At 37.6% G+C, this 11,980-nt stretch overlaps 2 protein-coding genes across 2 annotated transcripts; one reads left to right on the forward strand and one right to left on the reverse strand.

Moving 5' to 3' along the window:
• Positions 1 to 5: 5 nt before the first annotated feature.
• LOC145485922 (COMM domain-containing protein 1-like) lies at positions 6 to 2,828 on the reverse strand. The gene is made up of 2 exons (XM_081464587.1): positions 2,330 to 2,828; positions 6 to 1,756 (listed from the first exon to the last, which is right to left on the reverse strand). Exons 1-2 carry the CDS (start codon positions 2,789 to 2,791, stop codon positions 1,655 to 1,657), a joined length of 564 nt encoding a protein of 187 aa, XP_081320713.1. The 5' UTR covers positions 2,792 to 2,828; the 3' UTR covers positions 6 to 1,654.
• Positions 2,829 to 2,850: 22 nt separating this feature from the next.
• LOC145485916 (ubiquinone biosynthesis monooxygenase COQ6, mitochondrial-like) lies at positions 2,851 to 11,965 on the forward strand. Its single transcript, XM_081464577.1, has 13 exons — positions 2,851 to 3,101; positions 3,242 to 3,373; positions 4,017 to 4,075; positions 4,810 to 5,016; positions 5,433 to 5,507; positions 5,943 to 6,050; positions 6,313 to 6,375; positions 6,589 to 6,696; positions 7,876 to 7,960; positions 8,512 to 8,635; positions 8,896 to 9,011; positions 9,554 to 9,720; positions 10,859 to 11,965. Exons 1-13 carry the CDS (start codon positions 2,945 to 2,947, stop codon positions 10,886 to 10,888), a joined length of 1,431 nt encoding a protein of 476 aa, XP_081320703.1. The 5' UTR covers positions 2,851 to 2,944; the 3' UTR covers positions 10,889 to 11,965.
• The last annotated feature ends 15 nt before the right edge of the window (positions 11,966 to 11,980 follow it).

Genomic DNA, 11,980 nt, shown 5'->3' on the forward strand with positions numbered 1-11,980 from the left:
TAATTGCTAGCTAAGATAAATATTTAGCTTTGGGATTTCACTTTCCACATATGGAAATGAATCTTGATTGAGGTATATTTTCTACCCACGGAATTTTAGTCATGAATGTTGCACTTGACAATTTTCTCCTACATAGTGACCCATTTATTCTTCTGGGTAGACACCCTGAGGCACTGTGAAAATAATAATTATTAGTGCTTTGTCCAGGATCACAACACAAAAACCTTAGAGGTTAGAGCACCTCCTCCCATCTAGAGTTATGGCAATATGAGCAAAAGAGAGAACAAGACATGCTGTGGAAACGCAAACCATAGACAAGTGTTGCCACGAAGAATTTGGTAGTGTTTCAAGACTAAAATACTCAACTAGTGCACTTCCCTTCATTTTTTCTGTCTCACGGATACTGTTCAGATATCGTAAAGAAGACTTTGATGTTGATTTCTCATGTACATTAGAGAGATGAGGTGTGGTAATCATTTTTGAGATAATTTAAAGGGGCACTGTCATGAGCATGACATTGAAAATTCAAAATTTACTAGATACACTTTTGTTGATGGAAACCTTAAAGCATAATGGTCAAGTTTTGTTTAAAATAGTATATAAGTGTACTGAAGCCAAGAAAGGACTATAAATTATATTCTAGCTGGTCACATGACTGCACAAGGTTATGATGCAAATTTGTCAAACTTTCATAAGGTCTCGTGGAGAAGCAAAATATTATTTTCTATTATTTCCTACCCTATATAATAATTTCTTTTACTCACATAGAATTAAATTACTGTATTTAAGGCAAACAGTTTTCAACTAATCATAATGTGTAGCATCACACTTATTTCATAGTAATGCATAGCTCAACTTTTAGCTATTTACTTCTAGTTTACAAGGTAGTCCATTTTGGTTTGTACTTATAGCTTTCAACAGTGAAAGGTATGAATCAGTGGTCATTTCCGCAACAATATACATATACAATGGAAAAAGATTTATTATTCCAGTAATAAAAAATGTGGACTAAAGTATAGCTTTGTTTTGTTTGTTGAACATGCCAATAAGCCCTTTGCACAATCCGGTCACATGGTACAAAATCACACATACTGGGATGCAAGTTGCACAGTGGGACTTCCAAAACAAAGGCAGGTCAAGGTGGACTGGTATGAGTTGCTTTGTTTTGGAAGACCCACTGTGCAACTTGCGTCCCAGCACGTGTGATTTTGTACCATGTAACCAGATCGTGCAAACACCAAGCTAACACTAACATCATTGAAACATTGTTTAGTTTTACTATCACTGATTTTCATTCTCAAATATATTGACCAATGTATTTTAATTTGTTGGTTGGGGTAATTATCACAAGTGGAAGAAAGGGTGAAAGAACTGACAGTGAAACTTTCTTATTTATTTTCTTTTTAAATTATAGAGCTACCTGCATCAATGTGCATAAAAAAATAACATCAGTTATTCAATAGTATAATCACACAGTTGGTGAACTCTTGGGTATTACCTAATCAATGATTATTTAATTTAGATCTTTCAAGCTACCATTATTTCATTTACCTTAACCATGCAAAATGTTACTAACTACATAAAATCAAAGGAATTGCTTTTTTTTGGGGGGGGGGGGGGGTGTGGTAAGAATATTTAGTTAAATTGGCTCTGTTCACTGAGTGTAACTTGCTAGTTTCTTTTCAATCTCGTCAATACTTGAAAGGACATTTGACAGCTGGGATTCATCCATTTCAAACTGAAACACATCTGTTTCCTGAAAAGCAATAAAATAATACAGTGAGGGGCTGAGGAAGGTTTATAAAAATGTGCAATGTCTTCGATTACAGCTATTCACAGGGTCTTTTTTTGTTCCAGAAAATATACATACCCACAGCCATTGTTTGAGCTTGTCATGTAGTGTTCCCTTCCCCTGGGACAAATAAAGGGTTTTAGAGGAGATTCGAGATAAGGAACGCCAAAGGCTAGGAGGGTTTAGGGGCATCCTCCCCTATAAAATTTTGAAAATGGAGGTCTCTGGAAATGAATTTCCACCATTCTGAGACCAAGTCAGCATGTTATAAATGTCTCTTGTTCTATATATGTAGGGTTTTCAACTGATTCCCTGAACCCCCCAGATCTGCCCCAGCTTCCCCTGGGACACTATGCCCCCACCACAGAATTTAATTTATTTTTTTGTACTCCCCCACAGTTCCCCCACCCCATCTCTCTGAAATTCTAAGTTGGCTTCCTGCTTTGGCTTTCAAACCCCCTTTCAGAATTACCAATGTTTGAACAACTTTTACAATACGCAGTTAGCACAGATGCCAGATGAAGATACTTTTGATACCTTGCTTTCTGTTGATCTGTTTTCCAACTGCATTTCAACGATTGCCACAGGCGTGTTGATTTGTTGAAGATGTCTGCCTTGGCTCTTCAAATCAATCCTCCAGCTAACGTCCTTTAACTTGTTATTCCAAGAAGACTTTTGAACCATGACATCGTGGATTTTGACCTTTTGCGACTTCCAGAATTTTAAAAATGCAGCGGCTTGTTCTTGAGTAAGGGAACCTTGTTTTCGTTTCATCTGAGAGGTTAAAAAAGCTTCGAGTTGATTGAAATCCATATCTGCAGAAACGATGTTTCGCATCAAATTCTCGTATCTCTTTAACATTGCGTCAAATTGCTCCTTGTCGAGATCAGAGAAAAGCTCCTGGTGAAGAAATTCGTCCGTGATCTCTGATTCTCCAAAATATTCCCTCCGTGCTAAGCCATTTAGTAATCCAACAACATTCTTGTCCGCGGCAGCCATCTTTGATTCCAACCTGAAGAAATCCAGAGTAATTTCAGTGAACCATACATAACATGGGAATCACACTTCTTTGGTCTGCGGATTCTCCAATGCTGTAGATACGTGGTGTAAATATGGTTTTATGGTTTGTGCTGTTTTCCAGAAGTCTGCGAAATGAATTCAGCTGTTAGGAGATCTTTCGGTTGCAAACAATTTCTTAAGCTTAGGGTATGTTCTTTTTGTTCAGCTGCTAGTAAAGATGTGCATGATTTCTATGATGTTACAATTGTCGGCGGTGGAATGGTCGGGGCAAGCTTGGCCTGTGCTCTGGGTGAGTGTCATCGATCTGTCTCGCATGTTTATTTTTAAAACTTACACCGAATTGACAGCAAATTTATGGTCCAAATTGGCAAAGAGTTGAACTTATTTGATCGATTTACGTGCGTTTCCTCGTTTCTTTTTTTGTACGAGGCCTTGAAAGAACTTTGGATGACCACAAGATTCTGTTATTGGAAGCAGCTCCGGACAAACCACAAAATATCACTTCTGCCTACAGTAACCGAGTAAGCAACATCACACCAGGATCCAAAAAGCTTTTAGAAAGTAAGATGTAATAGGAGACTTTCTACTTTTACAGTTATCCGCATATATGGAGACAATTTGCAGATATTCACAGGTGTTAAGGTTACAAAATAAAATTATCATGTCAGTGATGTAATAGGTTTTGTCAGGTTTTGTGCAAAAATAGGTTGTTGTGCATGGGACCCTTATGAACCAGACAAGATTGACCGTCCCAAAAACAACGCACTCCATTCGGCATTAGGACTGTGTTCTCCTTTTAGTCAAATGTGCAGTTCCAGAAAATATCCATACTCCCCTCAGAGAAAGGATTGGAATTTCCTGGGGGTGTGTGTTGTGGAGGTAGGGGATAGGAGGGGCGGGGGGGGGGGGGGAGGGTGGTTCTGTAAGACCAAAAAATCTAAAGAAACATATGAAACCTTAATCGGAATTTCCAGGGGGGTGGAGGGGGATCTTAGCAAAAAAATCCCGTCTATGCAGGAGGTATGGATATTTACTGTAACTACACAATGTAATATGTAATTAAACTCTTGAGTCTAGGAACTGGGATGCTGATGGCAATAATGTATCTAATATTGAAATATGCATCATTATATTTAATAGTGTTGACATTCATGATAATATCAGACTGACTTATATAACATGGCATGATTTTGTTCTTGGTTAGGTATTGGTGCATGGAACCATATTTGTAACATGAGATATAAGCCATTTAGAAGAATGAATGTGAGTATCAAAAAATCCAAATTATGCAGAATTCTTTTTGAGTTACATCAAACAATTTTTTGACATCTTCAGCCAGAATAAAATGGATAATATTGCCAATTGAAAATGACTGGTTCTTCCTATCTTAATGCACATGTAAATGACAAGTCATAACCAAAATTGGTTGCTGATGGATTAAAACTGCTAGATTAAAACTGTCACACTTGAGTCCCCAAATTTATTTTGATGTTTAGTCTGTTGTGTAATTTTATCCGCCTTCACTTGGAAGCATAAGAGGCTCAGTTTGCAAGCACTCTCTCCTCTGCAGAGGATCCCAAGGGTAAAGGCAGATGGAAAGGGGAGTGGGAGAGTCTGCAGGGGATAGCCTGTTTTCCCTAGACTCTTTCTTTGTTACAGTGTACCTCTTTGCAGCCTCCAAGCTGCCAGCCTACATGGTCAAGATAGCAGGAAAGAGGCCTCTGTGGAGGAATCAGTTGCATTCATGAGTACTTTAGTGCACCCACAATCCTCCCTATCATTACAGATGTACTGAATTAACTTGAAACTACACCTATGGCTGTAGTAAGCAATACACTGAGCATCCCAGCCTTAACCATTTCACAGGTTTTACTATGAAATTAGGACTCCCTGAGATACCTTTACCTTTGAGAAGATGGCAGAAAGTCTACCCTTGGAAGGTAACAATTATCAGTTTTAGTTGTCATATTATTCTAATAGACTTTCTTGTTTCTTAGATCTGGGATGCTTGTAGTGATGCACACATTTCCTTTGATCCAAGCTTTGTTGAGTCAGACAGCTCCAAAGACATGGGGTATATTATAGAGAATTCTGTCACCCTTGAAGCTCTTCGAAAACAGCTCAAAATGCTTCAATCTCGAGTTAAAGTTCTTTATGGAACGAAGCTGAAGATTTTAACTCTTCCTGACTTAACAAGAGATATGGTATGTTTTATTTACAAATCTAACAGGTCTCTTTTTAGAACGAAGTCCAGAGGACAGAGTACTATTAGAGATTAGAACACTGGAAAGGTACTTCAAGTAAGCAAAATGCTAGTTCCTGATCAAGAACATGCACTTCAGATGTTAATATTCTTGTAAGTTGGACACATTATGATGACATGGGACTGTAATTAACTTTGTGTACAGGTGAGTGGGGGAGCATCTGAATTCCCTCGCAGGGTAAAAAAAAATCGCAGAAGGATGAAAAGCTGGCAGGACAAGCCTAAAAAAAAAAAAAAAAACAGCACCCTCCCATTCCCTCCCATCTTAGCTCAAGGTCTGGATCCACCACTGTAATGTTGCTATAATGTGACAGTGTTAAATCATAACTTTCTCTAATCTAATGTTGTATCTGGAAGGATGACAAAGATGTTGGTCATACCTGGGCCTCTTTGGAATTGGATGATGGAAGAACAGTTCACTCAAGATTAGTGGTATGTACTTATGTACTCTTATTAACATGCCTGTGTGTGTTTCTTTTGGATTAGGCTGTTAATTTCACCCCAGAGTCAGAAACCTTACTTCAACTCCAATATTTTTGTCCCCCCAATTTGCTTACTCAATGTTTCCACATAACCACTATCTTACATAAAATAAAAAGTGTACTAGTTTCTAGACCAATGACATTAAAACAATAATGTGATACCAGTTTTTCTTTCTAATTAAAGATCTTTTAACTAAGTTTGTATAAGCAAAAGAAATTATTATTAGATGGAAAACAAAGCAAGTCATGAACGATTGAAACTGGCCTACCGTTGGTTTACAAACAGCCAACATTCAGCCTACAGGGGACTTATTTAGCCTACTGTAAATTGGTTTAATCCTGCATGCTTTTGGTGTATTCATGACATTATTTCTTTGCCTGCAAGATAGGAGCTGATGGTCCACAGTCCCTGGTGCGAAAACAAGCATCTATGGATTGTCTTTCCTGGAAATATGATCAGTGGGGTGTAGTAGCAACACTTCATCTTGGAGAGGTAGGATTTAAAAAATGTGCCATAGCAAACCATTGAAAGAAATTTGATTAATAATGCTTACATTTCCCAGAAAACTGATGGCCCATGAATGTACAGTCAGATGCATTTTTACCTAGATAATAACATATCTTAGATATTTTAATTCTATTTTCATTTTAATCTGAATATCTATTTGCAATTATTTTAGCTTGAAAAGCTTGAAAATTCTAGGGATTTTGTTCAGTGCAACACTTGATGAACCATAAAATATTTTCAATTACAGATTACAGAGAATATTGTTGCATGGCAGAAGTTTTTACCAACAGGACCAATAGCTCTTTTACCGGTAAGACGATTCAGGGTACCATACAACTAAAATATAGTCTTGTTAATATAGACTTTGAACCATTTTTAATCTTTGCACTATCGCTAGCTAAAGGGACCCACATATAACCAACAACTATGGCTGACTATGTAGTTTGAATCTTTTGATTATTGTCTATTTTACTTAAGTCTATTATACTAACCTAAGGTTTTGTTCTTTTTTATCTGTATCAAGTTAACAGAGAATTTAAGTTCATTGGTGTGGTCTACAACCCTTGAGCATGCAAAGAATCTGGTCTCCATGGAAGAAGACAGATTTATTGACGCTATCAACAATGCTTTTGTAAGTGACTGTTTATAGTGCGTTAAGTTAATAACCCATTTGGGTTTAACAAAAATTTCATTGTAAGCTAAGAGAAGAGAGTGGTTGCCTGACTTTGCATTGAGTATAATAAAACTAGGAATAGTAATGACCTAATTTTAGAAAAAGTTAACGTAGAACGTACCAAGCGTGCCTTTTTCTACAAAGGTGCAACTATTTTAAATAATTCTTTTTAATGTGACTCAATTTAATGTAACTTTTTACTTATTTTATTTTATTTTGTTTTTTTTTATTTATTTTACTTTATTTTGTTTTATTTATTTATATATTTTTTTTACACAGGACGTGCATTGATAGCAGTTTTTTTCCGTAAAACTGATGCAGCCATCCCATATAAATATTTACTATTATTATTACTATTATTATTATTACCGGTATTATTATTATTATTATTATTATTATTATTATTATTATTATTATTATTAAAGATTCGCACAGCTCTTGATGATATTGAAGCTGGTTTCGTCATTGGCTCTGGGCAACAACAAGTTGCCTAGGGAAGCCAAGAAACACACCTTGTTTGCTTTTTCTCTTCTCTCTACATCTCCAGCACCTTTCTAAGAATTCTTGCCAACCACAACAATGCACATCTCTGGATCAGTCCAACAGGAATCCATTATTATTATTATTATTATTATTATTATTATTATTATTATTATTATTATTATTATTAAACACTGTTGAAATAGGTTTTAATAGTTTATTTCTTTTATTTACTTTTACCTTGTAATATACCGATATTGACGTTGAAACCCAGGAGGGAGCCATTATGTAAACACTGTTGAAATAGGTTTTAATAGTTTATTTCTTTTACTTACTTTTACCTTGTATATACCAATTTGTATGGAATATGTTAATTAATGTTATGATGATGATAGTAGTATTAGTATTAGTTGTAGTAACCATGATATCATGATTAGATACGGAAACATGTTTTACAGGTTTAACAGACATCAAATTATGTAAAATATTATAGCATTTTGTAAAGCTTAGTTCTAGTTTTTGTCACAATAAACACTCCTTTTTCCATTATTATTATTATTATTATTATTATTATTATTATTAGTCCATACCACCATACCTGTAGGACCAACAATGCATAACAAGCTTATTATTCACGTTATTGCTGTTCTTAAACAGTGGGAGGACTTTGATCGTCATCCTCTTGTGGATCAGGCAACAAGACTGTCCTACCTGTTAGCTTCTTTCATTCAGCCATGGACAAGTGAGTATGCAAGTTTGGGTTCTCAACCTCCTAGCTCTCCTTACGAGGGATGTCATTACTGAAAACAGATGAACCGCCCACTTATGGCAGAGTACAAATTTTTATTGTGATAAATTAGTAGTGTCTGTACCTATCATGAGGGGGTAATCATGACTAAGTGGTCACTTATGGAAAGTATAGGAGACGTTCGCTAGAGGAGGTCTGACTGTACATTGCCATGAAGCACTAAATTCTTGCACATACTGTAGCCTAAAACAGATGAAGAGTTCTGACTTATCTGTTGAGTCAGAGACATAACCTGTTATTTATAAACAATTAAGACCAGCAAGTTCTGGACGTTGGCTAGGGAAATTGCAAAGGAGAACTTTGTGTTTTATTTTCAACCATTAGACTGGTAAAAATGCCTCTTGAATGATCACAAGACAAGCCTGAAATGTGAACTAGAGGCTAAATCTTCATTGTTGTGAAAAACAGATTTATGAGACAGGTGATCTCCTGTAGACCATAAACTACACGTAGCTTCTACATTGCTATCTTCATTTATTATCTAGATGTAGGATCTGGAACCCAGTCTCCTCCCAGTGTCAGTGGTGTCGAGGAAGGAAGCAGGGCCACATTTCCATATGGCTTTGGTCACGCAACAGAATATGCCCGACCAAGACTGGCTTTGATGGGGTGAGATCATCACTGAAATTTACTTTATTTTTTATATAAACCACCCTTGTGTCTAGTGGCAGGTTCAGAGTTGCTTGAAAAGGCAGGCAGGATTCCAGAGTAATAACAGACCCTTGTTCCAATGAGGTAGGAGGCAGATACACCAACCCTTCCCAGTGGTTCCTTCCATAGATCCACCCTCTGTCACAAAAAAATAATACTAAGTGATATCTTAGACTGCATGTGAATTAAGTGATATTTGTCGAATTTTTATTTATCAGTGATGCAGCCCATAGAGTACATCCTCTGGCAGGGCAAGGTGTCAATCTTGGTTTTGGAGATGTTGCCTGTCTAAGAGATATCCTGTCTGAGGCAGCCGAGGAAGGACAAGATATTGGTAATTTCACTAGAACATTTCAATTGTAGCTAAAAACTAACATTTTACTTCTGGGGGAACTCCATATGAAAGGGTTGGGGATACTGGTCAGAAATTTTGCATTAAACCCCTAAAAGGAGACCAATCTGGGCGTGGCTCAAGCTTTATTTGACGCTTAAAAGATACATGCACACTAATACAGAATAGGGTTGATTACCAACTGCTTTTCAGGAAAGGAGCCTACATTAGTAGACTGGACTTGAGAGACCAGTGGAAATTGAGCCTAAAAATGGAAATAAGAGCATTCTATTATTATTATTTCTTCAAGTGTAACCTAAAAGATACTTTCATTGACAGCTAAAAATAGTGGCATTTTGTCATGAACACCCTAAGTGAGACCATAATCCTTGATTTATATCCCTAAGCGAGATGACGAGCATTTTCCAACCTTTTCATACGGGAGTCCTCCTCCCTCTAGGGTTTTACTTGTCTTTATCTAAGTAATTGGTCATTAAAGTTTCAAGTTTTTTCTCTCAGTATTCTCATGTTGATTCCTTCTCTAGGCTCTCTGGAGCATCTTTTAACATATGAAACAAAGCGACAACAGAGTGTGGTCCCCATGATCACTGCAATTGATACTCTTAAGAGACTTTACTCCACTTCCAGTCCTTTGCCAGTTCTTGCACGATCATTAGGACTCATAGCAACTAGCGCTCTACCTCCAATCAAGGTAATGTTTTCCATTTGCATCAAGTTTTTCTCGATAATGGCAACATGTTGTGGATCAAAGGGTCTTAGGCGTGGCACCCCTTTCTTGAAAGTCCCAATGGTAACTTTACAGACCTGAAGGGAAGCCATATCTTAAGATCGAAATCTAAGGAACAGTAGTGCTGGTTTCAGCTCAAAACCAGCCCATTCTGTTTCATTTCCTGATGTTTTTATTGTTTTAATTTCAAAACTATTAATATCTTGATCTTGAATGTAAGCAAGGCAAATGTAAAACGGCTTTTCAATACTGGTAACTATCAGGACTTTCAAGAAAGGAGCCCTGGTCATTGTGCTGTGGGTTTTAGCAAGACACTCACAGTAGGCCATTTTCAAGTTACTTTGTGTCTCTGTTTCAAAACGAGTCCTCATGCAAAACCTTTCATTGGAAAATGAGTTTTATCTGCATGAAAGTGAACCTGATTGTTTTGCACTAAGACTCATTTTGACACAGAGGCAAAAGGCAACTAGGAAATGGCCTATTGTCACAATGCCTCTCTCTGCCCTGCTGAGTAAATGTGGACAGCACAGGAAAATGGTCCGAGGCTAGGGTTGACAGACTAGCATACTATTTAAGGAGAGTTGCAGTTCTCTGGCCCAGTCGCTCCAACCTTCTGAGACATTTGATGCCATTGGTCATGAGGCATGTGGCGGGTATGGTGGCCCAGTTGTCAATGCACTGGAGTCCAAATCAAAAAGTCTGTGGTTCTAGTACTGACCAGGGTCATCCTGTTGTGTTTTGGGGCAAACTGGTTTACTCTGACTTGCACCCAGGTGTAAATGGGTACTAACACGTTTAATGCTAGGGGCATTAATTAACCCTGTGATGGACTAGTATTCTATCCAGGGGAAAGGAGAAATACTCCTTGACGGTTCATGTTATGAAACAAGAAATAATACAGACTTTACCTACTCTTACTCTTCAGATCCCTGGGATTAGCATGCACTTTAATAGGGACCCTCAATTTAATTCCAGGCTTCCTGTTTGAAGCAAAAAACAAAAAAACAAAAAATTAGAAAATATTTACACCTGTCATGATCAAGGTCAGCCATATGTACACTTTTTGTAAATTAATCTATTATGTATACAATTTTTTCCATAGGAGCAGATTGTTGGATTTGCCATGAGATAGCATGTGGTTGTAAGTCTTGCCTGAAGAATCATGCAGTACAAAGGCCCTCCCCCGGAGTAAAAAGCCAGGAAGGAGCAAGTGCAACATTAGCCACCTAGGCAGGCTCATGCATTCCTGTGACGAGCCCTGAGAGCATCTGTTTGGGAGGCTAGTGCAACATCGTGTATCCAAATATTCTTTTCAAAATGTTGAGTGTACAGTGCCTGTGCACAAGACATCAAGTGAGCCTGTTTATGATAGCTGTTTTATAAAATGGTTGGTTAATTCAAAGTGAACATTATTATATAAGTGATTTAATTTCACCTGCCTAACAGCTACCTGGCATAAATTTACATGATCCATAAATCCCAAGGGATTCCACTGTATTTCCTTCACACTGGACTCTTGCTGCAAGTGTTAGATCACAAGATCATATTTTTGCTCTGTCATTTGTATCTACTCTCCTATGGTTGTGTACAATATTGCATGCTGAATAAAATGAAACTTGCTGTGTTAAATGTCAACTATTTTACCATATAATGTAAAATTCTGGGGAGTATTACCTGAAGCAAGTTTTTAAAAGTCCTTTGCAAGTAATTACTTGAGTCACCCTCTTTTTTTGGGTCAAGATATGGATGTTTGAGTTCAGTTTTGAGGTTGTTTTTCGCTTGTCATTCAACAAACTAAGGAAAGGGACTGTTAAATCTTTGGTCAGTGGCTGCATGTAGAACAATAATACAGCAAGGCTGGAAGTAGCATTGTATATTTGTTCAAAGTCCCGATGCAGTCACCCATCTTGCCCTGACTGGCTGCCACTGGGCGCCACCAATGGCACCCTTGGTGTTTACAATTTGCCAGAAATGATTTTAATAGTATGCTAATTCATCATTGAGTTACCCCATTTAAGTCTGGTGGTTCCCATTTACAAATGAGGAGAGAGTATCAGGGGTGTAGCTAGGGGGGGTCCTGGGATGCCGGCAACTCCCCCTTTTGTAACCCTTTGTTAAGCAACAACCTACAACAGGTGGCAAAAATAAAATGACAATCTGGTGAGTACCCTCACTTTGACACAGTGTGACCCCCCCACCCCCCTCCCCTTTGAAAAATTCTGGC

The sequence above is a fragment of the Orbicella franksi genome, chromosome 4, assembly GCF_964199315.1.
Source record: "Orbicella franksi chromosome 4, jaOrbFran1.1, whole genome shotgun sequence".
Classification (NCBI taxonomy): Eukaryota; Metazoa; Cnidaria; class Anthozoa; order Scleractinia; family Merulinidae; genus Orbicella; species Orbicella franksi.